The sequence below is a fragment of the Myiozetetes cayanensis genome, unplaced genomic scaffold, assembly GCF_022539395.1.
Source record: "Myiozetetes cayanensis isolate MyiCay16 unplaced genomic scaffold, myiCay2020 scf24, whole genome shotgun sequence".
Taxonomy (NCBI): Eukaryota; Metazoa; Chordata; class Aves; order Passeriformes; family Tyrannidae; genus Myiozetetes; species Myiozetetes cayanensis.
Window position 1 is genome coordinate 9,966,701 of NW_026087456.1, and position 22,632 is coordinate 9,989,332.

Genomic DNA, 22,632 nt, shown 5'->3' on the forward strand with positions numbered 1-22,632 from the left:
AGTTCTGTCATCACTGAACTTCTGAAGGCTTCAAACCCCTTAGTATTAAGTCCTAAAATCTGTGCCACTGCTTACGAAAGGGATGACACCACATCGACCCCTTTGAGGGAGCCTTTAGTCAGGTGCTGACTGAAATAATGGCTCCAGAGCACGGTTTTCCATCGCCAAGTGCTCCTGAATTCAGGGTTCAAATGTGGCACAGAATGGAGTCAGTCTCTTCTCCACCTTCTCTGAGAACAGACAGGGTGCCTGGTCTCTAATCCCGCAGCCTAGGTTGTTTTCCTCCTTGTGTCAAAGCCAGCCTGGCTCGTGGCACAGTTCTAACACAGCAGTGCCAGCACGGGGCATTTCAGACCAGACACTGCCCAACCTCTGGCTGGGCCACTGGATTTGTGCTGGGCTCCCCCACATCTCGGGAACACACTGCTCCAATCACACCCCCTGTCCAACAGATGCCTGCGATTACAAAACTTCCACTGCATAAACCCCTTCCCCTCTGAAGGACTCAGTGCTATCACTGTCACAATCACCCAAAAAATAAACAGCTTATCCAAATTTCCCAGTCATTTCTCTATGGAACAGGCCCAGCGTCACAGCAGTCCCTGTGCCTTTCCACGGAAGGGAGCCTGGTTTGGACGCTCCCGCTACACCTGCACTAGGAAGCACTGGTGTGTCACGGCGTGCCATGGAATGCTGCCCTGCAGTACCGGCCGTGTCCGCCAGGCGGCGCCAGGCGGAGCGGCGGCGCAGAGGGGCGCTGCGGGCCGGGGTCCCAGGCCCGTCCGGAGACAGCGCTGTGGGGAGCGGCTCTGACTGGGAACCGAACCACACGGAGAGTCTGACAGTGCGGAAAAACCCCGGAGAGCAGCCGTGACACACCAGTGCTTCCTAGTGCAGGTGTAGCGGGAGCGTCCAAACCAGGCTCCCTTCCGTGGAAAGGCACAGGGACTGCTGTGACGCTGGGCCTGTTCCATAGAGAAATGACTGGGGAATTTGGATAAGCTGTTTATTTTTTGGGTGATTGTGACAGTGATAGCACTGAGTCCTTCAGAGGGGAAGGGGTTTATGCAGTGGAAGTTTTGTAATCGCAGGCATCTGTTGGACAGGGGGTGTGATTGGAGCAGTGTGTTCCCGAGATGTGGGGGAGCCCAGCACAAATCCAGTGGCCCAGCCAGAGGTTGGGCAGTGTCTGGTTTGGAATGCCCCGTACTGGCACTGCTGTGTTAGAACTGTGCCACGAGCCAGGCTGGCTTTGACACAAGGAGGAAAACAACCTTGGCTGCGGGATTAGAGACCGGGCACCCTGTCTGTTCTCAGCGAAGGTGGAGAAGAGACTGACTCCTTTCTGTGCCACATTTGAACCCTGAATTCAGGAGCACTTGGCGATGGAAAACCCATTCTCTGGAGCCATTATTTCAGTCAGCACCTGACTAAAGACTCCCTCAGAGTGACTGATGGGGTGTCACCCCTTTCATAAGCAACGGTAGAGATTTAGGACTTGATAGGAAGGAGTTTGAAATCCTCAGAAGCTCAGTGATGGCAGTACTGTGTTACTGCCTTTATCAGCTCACCTCTAAATTCAGCATCACAAGAAGCTTTGCAGAAATACCCATCTCAGATAAGATCCCCCAGAGCAGTCCAAATCCAAGGGTGCTTCAGTTCAGCTGTGCACAAGCGCCACACTCCTGCTCACCTCCCTGCTGTGTTTGACAGAGCATTCCTTTGGGGAACGTGCTGGTACCTGCTCACGAGGAAGCTGATCCACAGACTTAGTGCCTGAGGTAAAAAACACTCTCCAGAGTAATCACCCCAACAAATGTATCAGATAGAAACGCGTACTTAGAAATAACCACTGCGATGCCAGCCAAGGTTTCATGTTTTAAACATTCTGTCTCTCCCTCAAGTCCTCCTGGGAATGTAGGCCAGCACTGCACTGCAGAGATGGTGACACTGTTCCCTCCCACATTTTACAGGATAGCAACTCAGCCAAACTGTGCTTGTACCATAGAGACTGCCAGGATAATTTGTATATGTCATTAACAAGTGTGACACTAATGCTAATTCTTCATTAGAAGAAAGGGGACAGGGAGGCTGATGTAACACAGGGAGGGATTCCTGGGCTACCGTGAGGACACTGAACACAACTGGGGTGCTCTGGAAAGAGCAGGTATTGACCTGACGAGGCCTCAGACGGATGTGTGGCAAGAGGTCGGAGGTGGAGCTGGTACCCGAGTCACTGCCCATTCCCACACAAGTAGTCCCTGGGCTGCAGAGAAGAAGGGGGCTCCTGCCTGCTGCTCTCCCTGTCACTGCCCCGTTCCCTGGGAAAGTGCAGCTCTTGTCACTGCAGTGGAAAGGCGGGGAAAAGGCCGGGAGGAAAGGCAGCCCAGCTCGGGGTGCCCCTGCCTTCCTTCAGCTGCTGGGAAACGTGGCCGGGGGCCCTCAGAGACACTCGAGCTGAGGAGCTGCACCATTGCCAGAAGGAGTGGGCAGCGACGGGGCGAGGGCAGCTCCTGCAATGCCCAGCGGGAGGAATGAGCTGCGGTGAGCGCGGCCTCGGCTCCGCTGTCCTTATTTCACGGTCTTTGCTGCCATCTCGCGTCCTTTTGCTACGATTGCAGTCCCTGACAGCCTGGACGCGCTCGGGCTTTGTTGTCGCCGGGCAGGCCGCAGAATTTGCAGTGTTGAACCTGTCTCGTCTCGGATGGCTTGTTTCTCAGCCTTGAACGCTGGCTGCTGAGTGGTTCCCTGTCACTTGGAAGCTACGCGTTCTGTCCGTTTGTAAAAGTCACGTTCTTTCCCCACTGCCCCTTCCTTACAAAAGCTACAGCCCTTGTCTAAAGCTTAGCAAAGTCTCAGCAAGGTGAGCCAAAAGGCCAGGTTAGACTCGCCGCTTGGTGTAGCAGAAGCACAGACGTAACTGCGGCCTGAAACAATTCTCTCAGCTGCTTTCTGCAGCACACAACCTTTCACAGCCCCCTTTCAGTCTCTGCCCCCAAATGCTCCTGCAGTCCCTGAGACTGTTGGTTCCACGGTCTGCAGAGAAGCTCCTTTGGCCAGCAGGTAACACGGTTTGGGATCTTGGGGTCTTCTCTGGACCAGCGGGTTCACAGCTGAGCTGCAGTGTCTGTCATTGTGCCCGGTGATGTATCGGCCGAGCTCGGGAGTCAAATCACACAGGGACACCAGCTGTGGGTGCTGAGGCTGATCTAACTTTATTTTACAAAATGGAGGGGTTTATATGCAGATAAGGAAGGTTCTGGAAAAAGGGGATAGGTATATATGAACTTGGACAGGGCATTGGATAGGATTTAAGATTGATAATAGAGGGATACATGCATCTTCAGGCAACTACTAGGTTCTTAATTGGGAAAACTAACTGCCTCTGACTGGACATTGGCCAGTCAGAGAAACCTACTCTCCCCAGCAAGAGAGAGGCTCACAATCCAACAAACAGTCTGTATGTCTGATGCTGTCCGGCCTATATTGCCAGAAGCCATTTCTTTCCACCCTCCAAACTCCTCTTCCTCGTCCAGATTACTCCCAACAAGCAGGCAGTCCCAGAAGGCCCAGCCACGCGTGGCAGAGATTCCCAGAGCTGCCACGTGCCCCGGCTGTCCCTGAGCCTGCTCTGGGCTGGGCACTGAAACGCTGCCGGGGCCTGTCCCTGCTGTGCAGGTCCCTGGGGCTGCGGGACACGCTGTCACACACCACACACGGCCACTGGGCCCTGCCAGCTCCTGCAGCCTGTGCTTCCCGAGTGCCAGGCGTTTTGGGGGCCGCCTGTCTCTGGGGATGGGCAGGAAACAGATTTCCTGGGACTGGGAGCAACACACGGCCTCGGCAAGGCAAGCAGATGGCCCGGCTTGGGGTCGCCGTGTGCAATTCCACCTCCAGGTTTGCTGACGCAGCAGCAGGTTCTTGTCAGCAGGTTCCCAGTATCCCTGAGCCCCATATCCATCAGCCCAAACGCTGCCCAGCTGCAGCTGTCAGCAGGAGGGTGGATTTCAGCCGCGAGGTGCCCCGTGGCGGCGGGCAGGAGGCTGCGGTGTCAGCCGGCACGGCCCTCGGGACCCTCCCTGGGCCCGTGGCAGGGAAGGGGCAGGTCCTGCTAACGTGGCCCTGCTCCCCCTTGGGCTGCGGGGCTGGGCCGGGGACAAACATCCAGCTCTCTCAGCACGGGCAATAGCGGAAGGAGGCCCCGTGGGCCCCGCTGGAATTAGAGCAGGTGCCCCCTCCGGGACTGACTGGCGGCCCCTCAGTCCCGGGGCTGAGTTTCCTCTCTCTGGGAAGGGCCGGGATTGTGATGGGTCTCTCCTCTTGCTGATTCCTCTGCAGGCTCCGGAGGGGCACCCAGCCCCTGGCAGGGGCCACGCTGGGCTCGTTTCTGCTGCGCTGCGTGGGAAGCTGTGCCTGTCGGAGCCACGGGGACCTGCCTGGAGCCGTGCAGGGGACAGGGACGATCCCTGATGGAGGTAAAGGAGCCCCTTTTGCCTGTGGCTCTGAGCTTCCATCTCAGCTGCTGCAGTGCCCCGTGGGCATCCCAGTCCGATTCCGCAGTTGGAGGCCTCAAGACCCTTTTCTTTGTCATGTTCCTCCTACTCAGAGCACCCGCTGTCTTTGGAGCTTCCCCAAGGTTCCTGGACTTTCAAGGTTGGTTTGACTACAGTATAGCTTATTATTCCAATCTAGGTATGCCAAACAGGATAACCTTCCGAAGATCTCTTTCTTTGAAAAGACCATTAAACAGAAGTTCAGGAATGTGACACAAACAGTGAGAAAGGGTTCTAGCAGCTGTCAACCTCTATTTTCAAGTGTAAGAAACTTATACAGCTTTATTAAAATCTATAAAAAGCTAAAAATCTTTAGGCATCAAGGGGATACCTGGGGCCAGACCTGGGGGCACCTGATACACACCTTGGGGTAGTAGGGCTGTGAGGATGGAGCGGCTGGGGACACTGCGATGGCCACTCACATTTGGAAGTAGGCAGGAGTGACCAGGTGTGGTGGGAACATGGCCATGGACACCTCACCTGTGCCCAGGTGACCCTTAGGCCCCTATTTCCAGGTTGGTTTCAACTACTAGGTGTGGATTCTGAGCACCATCACTGACCCAGAGCTGCTCAAAGCCATTCTGTTGGTGGCTGAGCACTGTAAGAGCAACGCCCTGGTGGACATTCTACACCCTGAGGCTGACAGCAGCATCAAATCTGGGGTCTTCAAATCACCTTGGGCTGGCATAGACACTTCACAGAGTCACCGTGATTACCTGAGATTAATACTAATACCTGGGGCCACTGTGCTCTCCTGGGGTCTTAACCATCACCTGGGGTCATGTGGGTACACCATGATGCCCCCAGGTGACCCCATGAACCCCCTTGTGTCTCCCCCAGACAAGAAGCCAGATGTGATGTATGTCCTGACCCCACAGCAGCTCTAGGGGGTCCCAGTTGACTGCAGGTGGACTCAGGTGCCCCCTGTTGATCCCTGTGACGCAACCAAGACCAGAAGATAGACATGATGTACATGATAACATTTCTCTGACCCTTGGTGACCCAAGTGAAGGCTCCCCCTGGTGAAGAGAACCAGGAAATACAGGTGCAGCGCGTATCGAAAGCTCTTTCTGCAGTTCCTGTTCGGTTTCGCCAGACGGCGCCACTGAGCGCGCTCGTTCCCACAGGTGCCGCACAGCGCGCCCCGAGTGCCGCCTGCAGTTCCTGTCCTGTTTCGCCAGACGGCGCCACTGAGCGCGGCCGTTCCCGCAGCCCCGCCCCGCGGCCGCAGGTGCCGCGCAGGGCCCGCCCCGGCCCGGCCCCGCCCCGCGGCCCTTTTCCCGAGCGCCAGTGGGGCCCCGGCGGGAGCTTTGGTGTGCCGGGTCCGGGAGGAGCAGGTGAGTGCCGGGGCTGTGCGGAGAGGGGCCGAGCTGCCGGCTGCGGGTGCCGCGAGCCCGGGTGTCGGTGCCCGGCAGGGCCGCGTGTGCGGCGAGACCTTCGGGCCCCCGCGGGACGGAGGGCGCGGAGCTCGGCTCGGGCCGTCCCGGCTGCGGCCGCGGTCCCGTCCGGGGGGGCTGGAGCGGCCGCCCCTGGGCCGTGCCGGGAGCTCGGCTGCCCCCGGGCCGGGGCCTCTCCCGGAGGGACGCGCGGCGCGGCGGGGAACGCGCCCGGCCCTCGGTGTCGCGGACGCGAGTGTTTTCCCACCGTCTTTGCACAGGTTGAGCTCCGCGGGAACTGCCCGGGGGCTGCCGGCCAGAGCCCCCCGAGGATGGGGCTCCCCCCGAGCACGGGGCAACCGCAGCCACCTGCGGGTCAGCCAGCGGAAAGGTTTCCCGGTTGTTGCAGTCTCCAAACTCGCCGTGCCTCGTTCCCGGCAGCCCTGCCCGGGCCAGCCCGGCTCAGCACAGCAGCGGGAGAGGACGAGCCCGGCCAGGACACAGCAGAGCCCCGGGAGAGGTGACACGGGAGGGAATGTCGGGTGAGTGCTTTGACACGGGCTGGGGGGTCTGTGCTGGGGGGCTGTGGCAGGATTGGACCCCTCGTGGCTTTGCTGCAGCTGCATTTGCTGTTTGGTGCTGGCCCGGCCCAGCTGTGTGTGTTTGCTGTGGCTGGTTGAGGCTCAGCTCGTGTTTAGCTCCAGGGCTTGCTCAGACACGTTTCTCAGGGGACACAGCACAGCCTGGGGCTCCCCCAGTCCTGCCGGGGGGACGGGCACGTCCTGTGGGTTCTGGGGCTGTGCCAGCCCCGGCAGCTCTGACTGACCGTTGCCTCCCTTTCCGCAGATGCACAGGAGATGCCGCTGCTCCCACCTGCCCCGGGAGATCTGGGGGGCCCCTCCTGCCGCCTGCTCTTGGAACGGCTCCGGGAGAGACCTCCACGCAGAGAGGGGCACGTGCTGTGACCTGAATCCCTGAGGGAAGAGGCTGTGCTCCCTGCTGCTCCCAGCTCCTGAACAGGGACAGCCCTGCCTGCGCCTGCCGGGAGTCCAGAGCGCAGCAATCGCAGCTCCAGCCACCAGATCTCCCTGCCAGCAGTCCCTCCTTCCTGCTGCAGCTGCAGGTAAGCTCAGCTCTCCCTCACACAGGCCTGTTCCAGCTCCAGCTCACGGACGCTCCAGCCACGCAGCTGTTCCAGCCACCGGCCAATCTGGACAAGAGTGTTCCTGCTTCGTACAGCTCCTGCTGCTGGACCCTCCCCTGTCCTACTGCTCGGGATGCTTGGAGACTCAGGTGATTGCAATTCCTTCTGTTGTTTCACTTTCAGGTGATGCCCCAGTCAGCTTCTTCAGGCTCCAGCTGTGGCTGTGCAGTGCTCCAGGTGCTTCCAGGCTGCTCCAGTTGGTTCCAGCTATGGCTCTGAGATGCTCCAGTTTGTTCCAGCTCTGCCTCCGAGACGCTCCAGTTCATTCCAGCTCTAGGTCCTAGGTGCTCCAGTTGATGGCTGCTCCCATTTGTTCGAGCTCTGGCTCCGAGATGCTCCAGTTGGTTCCAGCTCTGGCTCCAAGATGCTCCAGTGGATTCCAGCTCTGGCTCTGAGATGCTCCAGTGGATTCCAGCTCTGGCTCCGAGATGCTCCAGTGGATTCCAGCTCTGGCTTATTAAATGTTGCTTCTTGTTGCAAGCCAGTTAAAGCTCCAGGTGCTTGGAGCGATTTGGGCTTCTGGCCAAGTTGTAAATCACTCACTGTCATCGAGTGTATATGAATATGAGCTGTCATAATTGTCTCAATATTGTAGCTATTCCGGTGTTTGTACAAATAAAGAGTTGGACTGGAAAAAGGGCTGGAAAGTGCCTTTCGCTCCAGAGACTATCTCGAACGCTTAAATCGGCCTGGTGCATGCCGGCGTCCCGGAGTTTGGGGAACAACGCGACCGGACCCCCCCCTCCGGAGGGGGTCCACGCAACCCCGGACCCCCTCCCTGGGAGGGGGTCCTCATGCCCAGCCCTCCCCCCTCCCGGAACCCCCTCCTCCGGAGGGGGTCCTTATGCCACCCAGCCCTCCCACCAAAGTCAGCCCAGCCCCGGCCTCTGTTTTGGGGGGCTGGAAACAGCCGGCTGAGCCGCTGCTTCCAGCCTCCAAAACAAGGCCCTGAGGGACTTTTCTGAGGCCCAGAAAGGCAACCCTGAGGCTAAATCCTCAAATTTCCAAGTTGGAAAAGTGATGGACTTAGTTTTTTTCTGAGCTTCAGAAAAGCCTTGCCCACCCTCTGCTTTGGAGCCCCAGAAGCACAGCACTTAGTTGGGTTTCTTTCTCAGAGCTGGGAAACTGCAGGACTTAACCTGCATTTCCAAGGGGAAACTGTGGGACTTAACCAAAATTTCAAAGGCAGGAACTGCAGGACTTAACCTGCATTTCCAAGGCTGAATAAGTGGGACTTAGTCATTTTTGGAGCTCAAGGGGAAACTGTGGGACTTAACCAAAATTTCAAAGGCAGGAACTGCAGGACTTAACCTGCATTTCCAAGGCCATATAGGTGGGACTTAGTCATTTTTGCAGTTTCACAAACATAGGGCTGTGCTGGTGGGACCCCAAATCCCTCCCAGAGCTTGTTTTCAAGGCCCAAAAGTGCAACCCTCAGTCTCTGTTCTCAAAACATGAAAACACAAGACTTAGCTTCCACTTTTAGACCCCAAAACACAGGACTTGGTCTCCATTTTCAACCGTGGAAAATGCAGCACTGAGTCCCTTTCTGGGCTCCAAACCCACCCCAGTTCACAACGTTTCCAAGCACCCAAAACTCAGCACTTGGAGTTCAACCCCGCACTGCACCCCTGCCCGGGACCCCGCGTGTGATGTGATGTGATGCTGGGGGGCTGGGAGGGAGCGCTGCCCACCCCCCACCCAGGGCCCGGGTCCAGTCGGTGGGAAGTGCTTGGGAACTGTGCTGGAGGGCCCTCCGTGCAGGAGGGGCCCGTCCCGTGTCTCTGTGGGGCCGCGCCGGCAGACGGGGGGGAGCACTTTATTCACGTTTATTGCACCTGCACACACACAAAGAGCCGCAGCCCCCCCAGGGGAGCCCTGCCCGGGAACAGCCCGGCCGGGCACGGAGCACCACGCCCGTGTCCAGCCCAACGTGCCCCGCCGCCCCCGAAGCCCTCCGGCCGCAGCGAGCCCCGAACCCCCCACGGGAACCTCCCGCCCGCTCCCCCGAGAGAAAGCCCCTCGGAGCCCCCAGACCCCGCCCGGGGCAAGCCCCGGCGGCCGCGGCAGCCGCTGCCCGTCCCTGCCCAGCCCGAGCGGCTCCCGGCACTCGGCCCCGCCGCCGCCGCTGCCCGACCCGTCCCGGCACAGCCTCGGCCCGGGGCCGCCTCTGTGCGCCCCGGAGGCTCCGGCCCCAAGCCCGGCAGGGCTCCCGGCCCCGCGGCCCCTCACCTGCTCCGGGCTCCGCCGCCGCTGCCCCCGCGTGGAGCGGAGACCCCACAAAGAAGCCCAGACCTGAGAAAGGAGCGGCCCCGCCGCGGCCGAGGCTTTTCTGGCCCCGGCCCCGCCCCGGCCCCGCCCCGGCCCTGCCCGGCACCTGCTGCTCGTTCCGGGCCCCGCCCGCCCCGCACCTGCTGCTCGTTACCGGCACCGGCACCTCCTCACCGGCCCCGCCCCGGCACTGCAGCAGCCACAGCTGTGCTGGAGCTGGCACTGACACAGAAACACAGCCCGGCCCACCCACACCAAAGTAAACACGGGCTGCAGGGGAAAACAAATCTCATTGGCCGGCGCACAACAAAGTAATAGCTGGAGCGTTACCCCTTCCCTGCGCTCCAGGCACATCAGTGATCCCTGCTCTCAGCAGTGTCCCCAGGCACATCAGTGATCCCAGCCCTCAGCAGTGTCCCCAAGCACATCAGTGATCCCAGCCCTCAGCAGTGTCCCCAAGCACATCAGTGATCCCTGCCCTCATCAGTGTCCCCAAGCACATCAGTGTCCCCAAACACATCAGTGATCCCAGCCCTCAGCAGTGATCCCAGCTCTCATCAGTGACCCCATGCACATCAGTGTCCCCAAGCACATCAGTGTCCCCAAACACATCAGTGATCCCAGCCCTCAGCAGTGTCCCCAGCCCTCAGCAGTGTCCCCAGCCCTCATCAGTGTCCCCAGTCTGACTGCGTCCCTGTGTCAGGGCAGCGTGGCAGGGCCACCTGCAAGGGGCACCAGGAGAGAGGGGAAGGCAGGACCCCTGGCACGCGGGAGACGTGGGAAGCGAGGCCCTGGCAGGCAACAGTTCCGAGCTGGGAAACCCCTTCCTCCTGAAGGATCCAAGTCTCTCCGTGAAAAGAATGGCAGCAAAACTCAGGGGAGCGATCTGTTCCCGCCCGGAGAGAAGGAGGGGAGGGCGCCCAGCTGGGAAATGGGGAGCGACTGGGCAGTCTGGGGGCTGGGCTGGCACTGCCTGGTCCCGCAAGGAGCCGGGTTTATCCCGGCAGGGCCCGTGTCACCGGGCTGAGAGGTCCCACCGGGGCCGCCTGCACCAGGATGGGACAAAGCCGGGGCTCTGCACACCACGTGTGCCCCTCCAGCCCGGCCCAGCTGCCCACGGGGCACTGCAGCAGCTGAGATGGAAGCTCAGAGCCACAGGCAAAAGGGGCTCCTTTACCTCCATCAGGGATCGTCCCTGTCCCCTGCACGGCTCCAGGCAGGTCCCCGTGGCTCTGACAGGCACAGCTTCCCACGCAGCGCAGCAGAAACGAGCCCAGCGTGGCCCGTGCCAGGGGCTGGGTGCCCCTCCGGAGCCTGCAGAGGAATCAGCAAGAGGAGAGACCCATCACAATCCCGGCCCTTCCCAGAGAGAGGAAACTCAGCCCCGGGACTGAGGGGCCGCCAGTCAGTCCCGGAGGGGGCACCTGCTCTAATTCCAGCGGGCCCACGGGGCCTCCTTCCGCTATTGCCCGTGCTGAGAGAGCTGGATGTTTGTCCCCGGCCCAGCCCCGCAGCCCAAGGGGGAGCAGGGCCACGTTAGCAGGACCTGCCCCTTCCTGCCACGGGCCCAGGGAGGGTCCCGAGGGCCGTGCCGGCTGACACCGCAGCCTCCTGCCCGCTCGCCACGGGGCACCTCGCGGCTGAAATCCACCCTCCTGCTGACAGCTGCAGCTGGGCAGCGTTTGGGCTGATGGATATGGGGCTCAGGGATACTGGGAACCTGCTGACAAGAACCTGCTGCTGCGTCCAGCAAACCTGGAGGTGGAATTGCACACGGCGACCCCAAGCCGGGCCATCTGCTTGCCTTGCCGAGGCCGTGTGTTGCTCCCAGTCCCAGGAAATCTGTTTCCCTGCCCATCCCCAGAGACAGGCGGCCCCCAAAACGCCTGGCACTCGGGAAGCACAGGCTGCAGGAGCTGGCAGGGCCCAGTGGCCGTGTGTGGTGTGTGACAGCGTGTCCCGCAGCCCCAGGGACCTGCACAGCAGGGACAGGCCCCGGCAGCGTTTCAGTGCCGAGCCCAGAGCAGGCTCAGGGACAGCCGGGGCACGTGGCAGCTCTGGGAATCTCTGCCACGCGTGGCTGGGCCTTCTGGGACTGCCTGCTTGTTGGGAGTAATCTGGACGAGGAAGAGGAGTTTGGAGGGTGGAAAGAAATGGCTTCTGGCAATATAGGCCGGACAGCATCAGACATACAGACTGTTTGTTGGATTGTGAGCTCTCTCTTGCTGGGGAGAGTAGGTTTCTCTGACTGGCCAATGTCCAGTCAGAGGCAGTTAGTTTTCCCAATTAAGAACCTAGTAGTTGCCTGAAGATGCATGTATCCCCTCTATTATCAATCTTAAATCCTATCCAATGCCCTGTCCAAGTTCATATATACCTATCCCCTTTTTCCAGAACCTTCCTTATCTGCATATAAAACCCCCTCCATTTTGTAAAATAAAGTTAGATCAGCCTCAGCACCCACAGCTGGTGTCCCTGTGTGATTTGACTCCCGAGCTTGGCCGATACATCACCGGGCACAATGACAGACACTGCAGCTCAGCTGTGAACCCGCTGGTCCAGAGAAGACCCCAAGATCCCAAACCGTGTTACCTGCTGGCCAAAGGAGCTTCTCTGCAGACCGTGGAACCAACAGTCTCAGGGACTGCAGGAGCATTTGGGGGGCAGAGACTGAAAGGGGGCTGTGAAAGGTTGTGTGCTGCAGAAAGCAGCTGAGAGAATTGTTTCAGGCCGCAGTTACGTCTGTGCTTCTGCTACACCAAGCGGCGAGTCTAACCTGGCCTTTTGGCTCACCTTGCTGAGACTTTGCTAAGCTTTAGACAAGGGCTGTAGCTTTTGTAAGGAAGGGGCAGTGGGGAAAGAACGTGACTTTTACAAACGGACAGAACGCGTAGCTTCCAAGTGACAGGGAACCACTCAGCAGCCAGCGTTCAAGGCTGAGAAACAAGCCATCCGAGACGAGACAGGTTCAACACTGCAAATTCTGCGGCCTGCCCGGCGACAACAAAGCCCGAGCGCGTCCAGGCTGTCAGGGACTGCAATCGTAGCAAAAGGACGCGAGATGGCAGCAAAGACCGTGAAATAAGGACAGCGGAGCCGAGGCCGCGCTCACCGCAGCTCATTCCTCCCGCTGGGCATTGCAGGAGCTGCCCTCGCCCCGTCGCTGCCCACTCCTTCTGGCAATGGTGCAGCTCCTCAGCTCGAGTGTCTCTGAGGGCCCCCGGCCACGTTTCCCAGCAGCTGAAGGAAGGCAGGGGCACCCCCGAGCTGGGCTGCCTTTCCCTCCCGGCCTTTTCCCCGCCTTTCCACTGCAGTGACAAGAGCTGCACTTTCCCAGGGAACGGGGCAGTGACGGGGAGAGCAGCAGGCAGGAGCCCCCTTCTTCTCTGCAGCCCCGGGACTACTTGTGTGGGAATGGGCAGTGACTCGGGTACCAGCTCCACCTCCGACCTCTTGCCACACATCCGTCTGAGGCCTCGTCAGGTCAATACCTGCTCTTTTCCAGAGCACCCCAGTTGTGTTCAGTGTCCTCACGGTAGCCCAGGAATCCCTCCCTGTGTTACATCAGCCTCCCTGTCCCCTTTCTTCTAATGAAGAATTAGCATTAGTGTCACACTTGTTAATGACATATACAAATTATCCTGGCAGTCTCTATGTTACAAGCTCAGTTTGGCTGAGTTGCTATCCTGTAAAATGTGGGAGGGAACAGTGTCACCATCTCTCCAGTGCAGTGCTGGCCTGCATTCCCAGGAGAACTTGAGGGAGAGACAGAACGTTTAAAACATGAAACCTTGGCTGGCATCGCAGTGGTTATTTCTAAGTACGCGTTTCTATCTGATACATTTGTTGGGGTGATTACTCTGGAGAGTGTTTTTTACCTCAGGCACTAAGTCTGTGGATCAGCTTCCTCGTGAGCAGGTACCAGCACGTTCCCCAAAGGAATGCTCTGTCAAACACAGCAGGGAGGTGAGCAGGAGTGTGGCGCTTGTGCACAGCTGAACTGAAGCACCCTTGGATTTGGACTGCTCTGGGGGATCTTATCTGAGATGGGTATTTCTGCAAAGCTTCTTGTGATGCTGAATTTAGAGGTGAGCTGATAAAGGCAGTAACACAGTACTGCCATCACTGAGCTTCTGAGGATTTCAAACTCCTTCCTATCAAGTCCTAAATCTCTACCGTTGCTTATGAAAGGGGTGACACCCCATCAGTCACTCTGAGGGAGTCTTTAGTCAGGTGCTGACTGAAATAATGGCTCCAGAGCACGGTTTTCCATCGCCAAGTGCTCCTGAATTCAGGGTTCAAATGTGGCACAGAACGGAGTCAGTCTCTTCTCCACCTTCGCTGAGAACAGACAGGGTGCCCGATCTCTAATCCCGCAACCAAGGTTGTTTTTCTCCTTGTGTCAAAGCCAGCCTGGCTCGTGGCACAGTTCTAACACAGCAGTGCCAGCACAGGTCATTCCAGACCAGACAGTGCCCAACCTCTGTCTGGGGAGGGGATGCAAACGAGTGGAGAAAGGAGACGTCTAGAGAAATACAGAGGACTAGGGGTGGTAGGTCGAGGCCCCGCGGTTCATCTGGGCCCCGCCGAGGGAGACCGACCCGGCCTCGCCTCCTCTACCGCGAACCGAGGGACAAAATGGCGGCCTGAGGGCGCCCTCAGGGGCTCGAGACCTGAAGCCCCGCCCCGCGCGCGCCCCCCTGCCCGGGCCCCGGACCGCACGCGCCTGGCTCGTGCCCGGGGTTCGTGCCCGCTGCGGGTCCCGGCCGGTGCCGCCTCTCGCCCGGCCGGGTGCGGGTCCCGCGGCCGAAGGAGCGGGCCGGGATTGCGGCTGGGATCGGGACCGCCGCGGGCGGGAGGAGCCGCTCCGGGGCGGGCGCTGGAGCCGAGTCTCGGGCTGCGGTCATAGCGGGACCCCACCAGGGAACGGGACACGCTCCCGCTCGGGCTGCGGTCATAGCGGGACCCCACCAGGGAACGGGACACGCTCCCGCTCGGGCTGCGGTCATAGCGGGGCTGGGACCCCACCAGGGAACGGGACACGGTCCCGCTCGGGCCGGGGGAGTCGGGGCTGTGACAGGGTTCGAGATGCCAAGGCCGAGGCAGCACGGGCGGGGCGCGGAGCCCTCCCACAGCGGACCCGAGTTCCCCCGGAGCCGCAGCACCGCCCGCGCCAGGCGCCGTCTGGCGGACAAGGCCGGTACCGCAGCCCCGGAGCTACAGCACGGCGGGGACCGCCCGCACTCCACGGCGTGCAGAGCCCCTCCATCGGTCAACCCCGAGACCACCACGCCCTCCCCCAGGTGAGAACATCGCCCGCCTCGCCCTTTCCCGTGGTGTTCCTGCCTTGCTATGCTCCTGGGAAAGGAGAGCTGGAGGAGGCAGTGGAGGAAAGGACACCCCAGTCACACTGGGTCAGGTTTATGTTCCAGCTTTATTCTCTGTCAGAGATGCCCTGCTGTTCTCCTGGCTGGCACAGAGCCCCCCCATGACTGTGCCAGCAGGACACTGTCCCCATACAGGGTGGGGATGGTGTCGTCATGCTGCCTGGTCCCAGGGCTGGGCCCCCACCCAGGGACACGGTGGGAGGTGCTGGATGCCCTGGGTACTGTCACGGTAGTGCAGAGCTGCAGCTTTGAGCACCATGAATGGAAAAGGCCAGCGATGCCGTGCAGCAAGGCTGCTGTACAAGGAGCAGAGGGGAGCGGCAGCTACTCCTCCTCCTCCTCCTCCCAGTGTATAAAAATACCAGTGTGACTTTATTTGGGTTTTCTGTTTTGGGTTATGTTTGTTCTACAGTTTATAAAAAGCTTTTCCCAAAGGATGTGCTCCGTTTACACTTCTGTGCCGTCATGCAAATTGCTGTGGACTTTGACTTCCAAGTTCACCTGCTTCACCTTCCTGCCCTTCCCTTCGCAGATGCTGCCATTTTCCCCCAAAGGATGAACATTCCTCACAGTACAGCACCGGCTGCCCATGGCCCTTGGGACGCCTCTAGGCAGCTCCACCTTGGTGTTCAAGGGGTGTTCCTCAGGGGCAGCCCTGGCAGCCTCCCGCTTCCTTCGCACCTTCCGACACTTCCTGGCAAGGAGGCAGATCCCGGACAGCACCAGTAGCAGCAGGGTGAGGGCGGCGAAGGCGCTCCCCAGGGAAGCGCCCGTTTGGGACAAGGAGGCTGCGACAGCGGCTTCCTCCCTCTCCAAGAGCAGCGACTTCATGTTGGTGCCGTTCTTGACCTGGTCGCCCTCATTGTCGTAGACCAAGGAGTCGTCCAGCACCGTCCTGCCGGTGCCCTCAGCCAAGTCCCTGCGGCCGCGCTGCCAGCGGCGAGTGAGGGACCGCTGGACACGGGGCCCGGCCGTGCTCTCCGGGCCGATCACATAGATCACCTGAAGGTACCACTGGTGTCCAGCTTCCACCTTTTGAAAGGGGAAGATGAGCACACAGGTCACGTTAACAGTGTCTTTAATATCGAGTGGTCAAGAGCTGGTGCATTTTGTGTTCTGTTTCTGACAAAGCAGCTCGGTGGGCATTTCCTGAGCACCTGCAGTAACACTGATCACCAAGTGAGGTGCTCAGCCTTTGCCAGCTGCAATAATTCATTTAGGGTCATGAAAAATATGTTTTTAAAGAGCTTTTTCCTGAGTGCTTTAGGAAGTAAAAAAAAAATCTCAAAATGACCAGAATAATAACTTAATCTTCATTTTCTGTGTTGGGGTTGGCTTCTGAAGGCCCAGAGCCTAAAATTTGCAAAGCATTTGGGAGATCCTGGACAGAGAAGTTCTTTTGGGCTACCAGAAACACATACCTTGTAGAGAGCATCCACCTTGAGAGTAAATCCATCGACTCCAGGCATGCTGCTTACCGAGTGGAACTCGGACAGCTCAGAGGCAAAGTGGGCATCAAAAGGCACATCATGGAAGTACTTATCTGTCACTTCAGGTTGATTTCGGTCCTGAAAATCAGAGAGGTGTTATGAAAAGGAGGGCAGGCTCTCCTGCTTTCCAAGGGAGGCCAGGGCACTACACACTCCTCATCCCTTTGCAGTCAGGGTCTGTTTGCTGTTGGAGCAGAGGCAGAGGACTCACCAAGAGGAGGAATCGGTGTTTCAGGTACTTGTTGGGTTGGATGCAGCCATACTGGGGCCCCTCGTTATAGACAGTGCCTGTGGGGTCGAAGAAAGGCACGTAGCCATCCTTGCCCGTGCACAGGTAGACTTTTTCCAGCTGCAGCTTGTACGCGGCGTTGAGGTTTTGTTCTGGGTGCCAGAGCACGCGGCCATACAGGACTTGTCCTGGGGAGGTGGGGAGAAAGATGGACACATGGAATTCTTCATCAAGAGAACCACTGCTAGAGACTAACACGCCGAACCACGTGTGGCTCTGGGTTTGGAAGGTTTGGGAAGGGTTTGGGGTGTGAAGGTGACACAAGCACATTCTTTTCTTACAGGGCTTTACCATGCTCAATATGTCATTTGTTGCTGTGAAAGAAGCAAAGACAAAATAAAATCCTACCCTTGGAAAAAGCCCCTTTGTAATCCATTTCTGCCAGGGACATTTCAGATTTGGTGGGGTCCATCAGAAACACCTTCTCGTTGTTACAGAGCTGGAACTCTGTGTTTAGGGAGTAGACAACGGGAACTGGGCGGTTTGTCTGCTGGAAGGCGATGGGGATCAAAAATCTGGAATTGGGACATGGAAGGAAACCACGGAGAAGTGAGGTTTGGACACATGTGCACCCCAAGCGCAGCGATCTCCCACCACCCTGAGTGCGGACACTCCCGGTTGCAGGGAGGCTCTTGAGTAAAGGAGGAGGTTCCAGCCCTCCCCTTTTCCCTTCCTGCTGCTGTTGTGGTGTCCCACACACCTGCTGGGACCCCAGAAACACCCCAAATGGGTTGACACTGTCCAGCTGCCGTGGGGATGGAGCCTCCTTACCGCTCTGGAGCGTGAGCAGTGCAGGGCAGGGGCTTGTCTCCAGGCTCTGCCCATGGCTGCGTGGGCTGCACAGTGCAGGGGATTAAGAAGATGGTGTACTCTCCGGAGTAGTCCTTCCTGGGAACAGAGAGAAGACCCTGTGGTCATCAAACAGGGTCCTGTGTTCACCCAGAGCAGCACCTCTTCCTTGCCCCAGAAATGTCCACCCAGCAGTTGCCTGAGGGACAAATGGGACCAGGGGGGGTTTAACGTGACCCTCTGAAATACATGGTCACCTCTGGAATCTAGCTGCCATTGGCTTCACTGCTGGAAAAATACCTTTATAAGGAGCTGAGCTGATTTTTCCCTCAGCAGAGGATTTCCAGCCCTGACAGCAGCCCCTGACCAAGGCTGGCTCCTGAGCATTCCTATCCCTGTGGCTGCTGGAAGGGCACCGGGGAGAACATGGTGCTGTGGGAAGCTTCTGAAGGGGACTGAAGCCAGAACCCTCACCTGTTGTAGGAGCTGGTTGCTCTCCAGAGCTGGTAGGGCGAGTCAAAAGTCTGAGCGCTCCACAGCAGCTGCAGGTCAAATTCAATGCCTCCCAGGTGCTCTGGAGTCATTAAAAAAGACCTGACATCTGGCAGGCTGTGATGTTCCATGACAAAAAGCCCTGGAGGGGGAGGACAGGGAGGTGACAGGTAAGGCAGAGCACAGAGAGGTCCCATGCCATGCACTTCAGCACAGAGGGGCTCCTGCTGCGAAGGGGGACTCATTCTGCTGCCTGTGTTTTCACTGATTTCTGCCCCAGTCAGGGTCATTGCTCTCACCTCTGAACTTGGCCTGTGTCTTGAACTCGATAACCAACCGGCCATCCTCGCGGATATAGATCCTGATGATCTGCAGCCGGGCCGAGAGCACGCTGTCCGTCTGGATCCCTGCAGGGACAGAGGCACTGGGGAGCACACACAGCACAGCCACTCCTCGGGTGGGCTGTGCCAGCCCCAGAAGCATTTGGGAGGGCTCTGGAAGGCATAGTTTAATTGGGATCATCTTCCAGTGAGCCAGCTATAGACTTCCTCCATTATCCATGTGCCGCCTAGGTCTCCCCCAGGCATAAAGGAAGTAAGTATTCTGAGTTCCCCCCATCTGTGAGAGCCAGTGGAGCGTGACTGCAGCTGCCACCTAAGTACCCCTGAAAAGTGTCCAAGAAATCACTCCAAACATCCCACAGGGCTCTGATGAAGAGAGGCGTCTTTTCCTGCAGTGCCAACTGCGCCCATGAGCACAGGGGCTGGGGGAACATGGCTAAGCTGGCACAGGGGCAGGCCTGCCTGGACTCAGCCTGCATGCCCTTTCCCTTAGTGGCAGTGCAGAAACTAAGGAAAAGGACAAAGCAAGGAGGAGCCAATACTCCCATAGCCCTCGGAATGCCTCAGGCTTACCTGTCCTCCAGAGAACAGTGTCGTAGAAGAAGGAGAACTCCATCTCTGTGTGATGCTCCAGGGAAGCCCAACCTCTCGGTGCCGTCACGTAGATATAGGACACATAGAGAGGGACATGGACTGTCAGGAAGGACTGAGCAGAGTCCCGTACCTGGCAATAAAACCCAAAAAACAGCATTATGCACCTTCCAAATGAAGGCAGAGGTGACTGAATGTTCTTTACCTTGACTGTAGGTACTTCAGACAAACCTGTGTTTAAATCAGGGTCAGGGTTAAGGCTCGTTGGTGCTGTGGGACAAAGGAGCTGTGGGGACAATCTCACCTCAAACCCCCCCAGTTTCCAAGGCTGTGAATTAAAATTCAGCAATTCTGCTTGCTCAGGCCTCCCCCAGGTCTCCAATTATTATCTGCAGAGTGCAGCTGCACTCTGCAAGCCCCAGAGAGTTCAGGGAGACATTCCAGCCTGGCTGGTGCCAGGTTCCACTGGGCAGTTGTCCAGGCCAAGTAGATTCTCTGGATTTGTGCAAATAATTGGAGCTATAAAAGGAAAGTTAATGAAGTATTCTAGGCTAGCAGGAATTAAAAGGGATTATGCTGGCCATAACATTCTGACTGGGAATTTAATGCAAGAACCTAAGGATGATGAGATCCTCACTGGAGTGGGATGTATATGGATAATCCAGCCATGAGAGGGCAGTGAGACACATTGAACAGTGAAAGCTATTAATTTATAGAGCATTTCTGGCTTTTGCTCTGCCAGTTTGCTAATTAAGAAATGAGTTAAAAAAATCCCATGACCTCACTCCGTTGTGGATCACACTGTCCTCTATTGGGTGAGAACATGGTCAAAATTGTAAAAGACCAGAGCCCAGTTGGAGATGTTTTGTATTTCCAGTACAGCTTTCTATTAAAAAAAAAGTATTTTGCTGATGCTCTGAAGATTAAGAGAATAAAACCTAGGTTAACCTAAGGAAAAGAAATTAATTAAATGCACACAGCACTTTTCTTTCCCAGGTGAAAGGCGGGAAAAGCCACGATCTGGTTGTACAGAGCAGCAACTACACACGAGCACAAAGCCTAAGAACAGAGAAAGATCTGGATTACGTGGAACAGCTTTGGATGTGGCCTCCCACCTGGAAGTCAGCGGTGACTGAGCCTCCGCAGACATCAATTAGTTCAGTCATGTCGTAATAAGCATCAAAGGTCCAAATGCAGCTCTTGAGGTTGAGGTGCTGGTAGAGCTGTATCGTCTTGGGCTCCCTCACCGCGGGGTCCAGCTGGTAAGGGCGGTCATAGCCCGGGCCCAGGACGAAGCTGTCGTGGGTCACTTCGTCCAGGAACCCTGCCTCTGGGATGGAGAGACATCAGGACACTGATCCCTCCGGATTTTAGAGAGCCTGAGGTCTCATTTGCACTCTTGAATCATGGGAGCTCCTCTCCCTTGGTTATCCTGGAGGTCAAACTGAATACACACAGGTCTTCACAGGGGAAAAATGTTATAGGAACGGGGTAAGAATCCTAAAAATCCAATCCAACCTATTCATTCAAGTTGAAGTTAACCTTTAAGATATGAGGAACAGCTTGAGTATGGAATTATCAGAATGAAGTACAACCCACTGTCCACCATGGAACAAGCATGGATCTCATTCCCTGGAGTGCCAGACACACAATCTGCCTGTTTTTTTCCAGCAGTGAATTTATTTTGCTGCTTCTTGTTGCCTTGTGGGAGACCTCAGTGACCCAGACACAGCGATCCAACCCCGCAGCTCCCTCTCTAACCATGTGGATATCACAAGAGAGATTTTTGAAAAGCAGAAAATCACAATCTCCTCAAACAGAGCAATGTTTAAACATTCCCACACATGGAATCTCATCTCCAACGGGGCAGCTCTGGTCGCTGCTGTTAGTACAAGAAGATTAATTATTATTTACATGATGTCAAGAGAGCCCAGAGGAAAACAAAGCCACCTTCTCTGCATTTCTTTGCTGGTTTCCACACTCAAGAAGCAAAGTTCAAGGTTACCTGAGATGCCTCTGAGGTCTCTGACAGTGACCAGGTTGGAGCAGACGTGCTGGTGCCTGTAGATGGACTCGGAGAGAAGGAAATGCAGGTTGTGCAGCGGGAGGGTGGAGATGAGGGGCAGCATCCCATCCTGGTGGGGGATCTGCACCGAGATGTGGATCCTGGAACAAGCAGCACATGAGACAGCAGAAGAGAGCAGCCCTGGCACACACAGGAGCCTCATGCATCCCCCACAACCCGCAGCAGCACAGCACAGCCCAGCCCAGCCCAGCCCAGCCACGTGAGCCTGATGTTTAGCTTCAGCTAAGCATCTGCTCCTTAAGCTATTCCACTAACTCCCAGTTCCTGAGGGGAAGGGAGAGTGGGAGTACTACCCTGAGCACCCCACGCTGCAGAAGGGACGTGGTTTCACACACACATTGTCCTCGTGATCCCAGGCACCTCTGTAACCTCGGGGGTGCTGGTGAAGGCCTGCAGCCCTCCCTTCTCCAGGCTCATACCTGTTGGGATGCTCCTTGTGCTTGACATCCAGGTACTTGAGCGTGGCAATGAATGACTGTGCCTGGAACCCTCTGGCTGTCCCTGCCACCACAGGAGTGTGACAAATGGCACTGTCTGTGCCTATGGTCACCACGTTGCTCCTCAGGGGGGTGCCCACGTGGCCAGCCTTGTCCACAGCCTTGGCCACACAGCGCACATGGAACCGCCTGCTGAAGTAAATGCTGTCCAGCACCTGGGGGAGCGAGGAGGGAGAAACAAGTGGTGCTTTCAGCAGGCTCAGGGAAGAACAGTGCTAAAAAAACAAACAAAAAAATCCCCAAAGAAGCAGCACCAAGTCCCACACCCGAGGAGATTGTATGCTTCAATCTCCATGCTCCTGCCGCTCCACCCTGCCAGTACCTTGTGGTTCACACTCGTGAAGGGGGTGTTGTCAGTGATGGTCTCAAAAGGTGACCTGGCTCCGTTCCCATCCGTGGGAGCTGCCACTTCCCAGCTGAACTGTATTGAAGACTGGTTGATCCCGGCCTCGCCGCAGCGCTCCCTCATGACGGAGTACTTGGGGAAGTGAGGGTCACAGGGGGTGACACAGATGAGGGGATAACCTGGGGAAGGGGATTTCTTAGCACCGTCCTTGGTCACTTCTTCCACCCGGTCATAGTCAGCCAGGGTGACGACCTACAGGGATGCAAGATGGCAGCACTCACCTGGGGCTGAAGCAGGAGCTGGGAAAAGCCGTCCTTCCCTCCCACCCAGTCACTGCAGCTCTTCATTTAATTCAATTTAATTCAATTTAATTTAATTTAACTTCATTTCATTTCATTTCATTTCAGTCTGTACTTGAAGGGCACTAAATCACATCCACTGCAACAAGCGACTCACCACTGGAGGTGCTGGGAGAATCAGGCTCCCTGTTGCCTCCTGATCCAAAATAGTCACTGTTGCAGTGCTGGTGTCTCCAAGAACTGCTTCCACCGGATCATCTGGGCCCAGCACCACAGAAAAGGACTCGTGCCATTCCCGGTCTTCATTGGACATGATCTCCACCTTAAACACGATGTGGGTCACACCTGGGTGAGAGAATGCAAGAAAAACAGAGAAAACTTGATTCATCATCGGAGACTGCTCTGAAGTTCTTGTGAGAACCGTGCACAGCTGCTGCTCCAGGTTGTGGCCATGGAGACATTATGATAAAATACGTATTATAAATTTTATTGCCACTCATTGCTGCTAATAATATAGCCCTGACCCCACAGGAGTCTGCTCTAGACATAAAACTCCAGCTATGACAACTGATCCAATCGATCTGGTGATAGATTTACTAGCAGATACCATCTGAGGATTAA

At 57.1% G+C, this 22,632-nt stretch overlaps 2 protein-coding genes across 2 annotated transcripts in view; one reads left to right on the forward strand and one right to left on the reverse strand.

The window, feature by feature from the left end:
* Positions 1-685: 685 nt before the first annotated feature.
* Positions 686-7,770, forward strand: LOC126642646 (translation initiation factor IF-2-like). Its single transcript, XM_050320449.1, has 7 exons — positions 686-870; positions 4,339-4,475; positions 5,394-5,407; positions 5,766-5,890; positions 6,211-6,449; positions 6,776-7,052; positions 7,257-7,770. The coding sequence occupies exons 1-6, from the start codon at positions 686-688 to the stop codon at positions 6,892-6,894; spliced, it is 819 nt and encodes a 272-aa protein (XP_050176406.1). The 3' UTR covers positions 6,895-7,052; positions 7,257-7,770.
* Positions 7,771-14,826: 7,056 nt separating this feature from the next.
* Positions 14,827-22,632, reverse strand: part of FRAS1 (Fraser extracellular matrix complex subunit 1) — a 94,444-nt gene continuing 86,638 nt past the window's right edge. The window contains 13 exon segments of the mRNA XM_050320451.1: positions 14,827-15,823; positions 16,213-16,359; positions 16,493-16,698; positions 16,919-17,085; positions 17,342-17,458; positions 17,834-17,993; positions 18,151-18,258; positions 18,766-18,916; positions 19,899-20,113; positions 20,789-20,949; positions 21,289-21,521; positions 21,689-21,964; positions 22,169-22,356. Of these exon segments, the coding sequence (XP_050176408.1) occupies positions 15,239-15,823; positions 16,213-16,359; positions 16,493-16,698; positions 16,919-17,085; positions 17,342-17,458; positions 17,834-17,993; positions 18,151-18,258; positions 18,766-18,916; positions 19,899-20,113; positions 20,789-20,949; positions 21,289-21,521; positions 21,689-21,964; positions 22,169-22,356 (2,714 nt within the window). The 3' untranslated portion in view covers positions 14,827-15,238.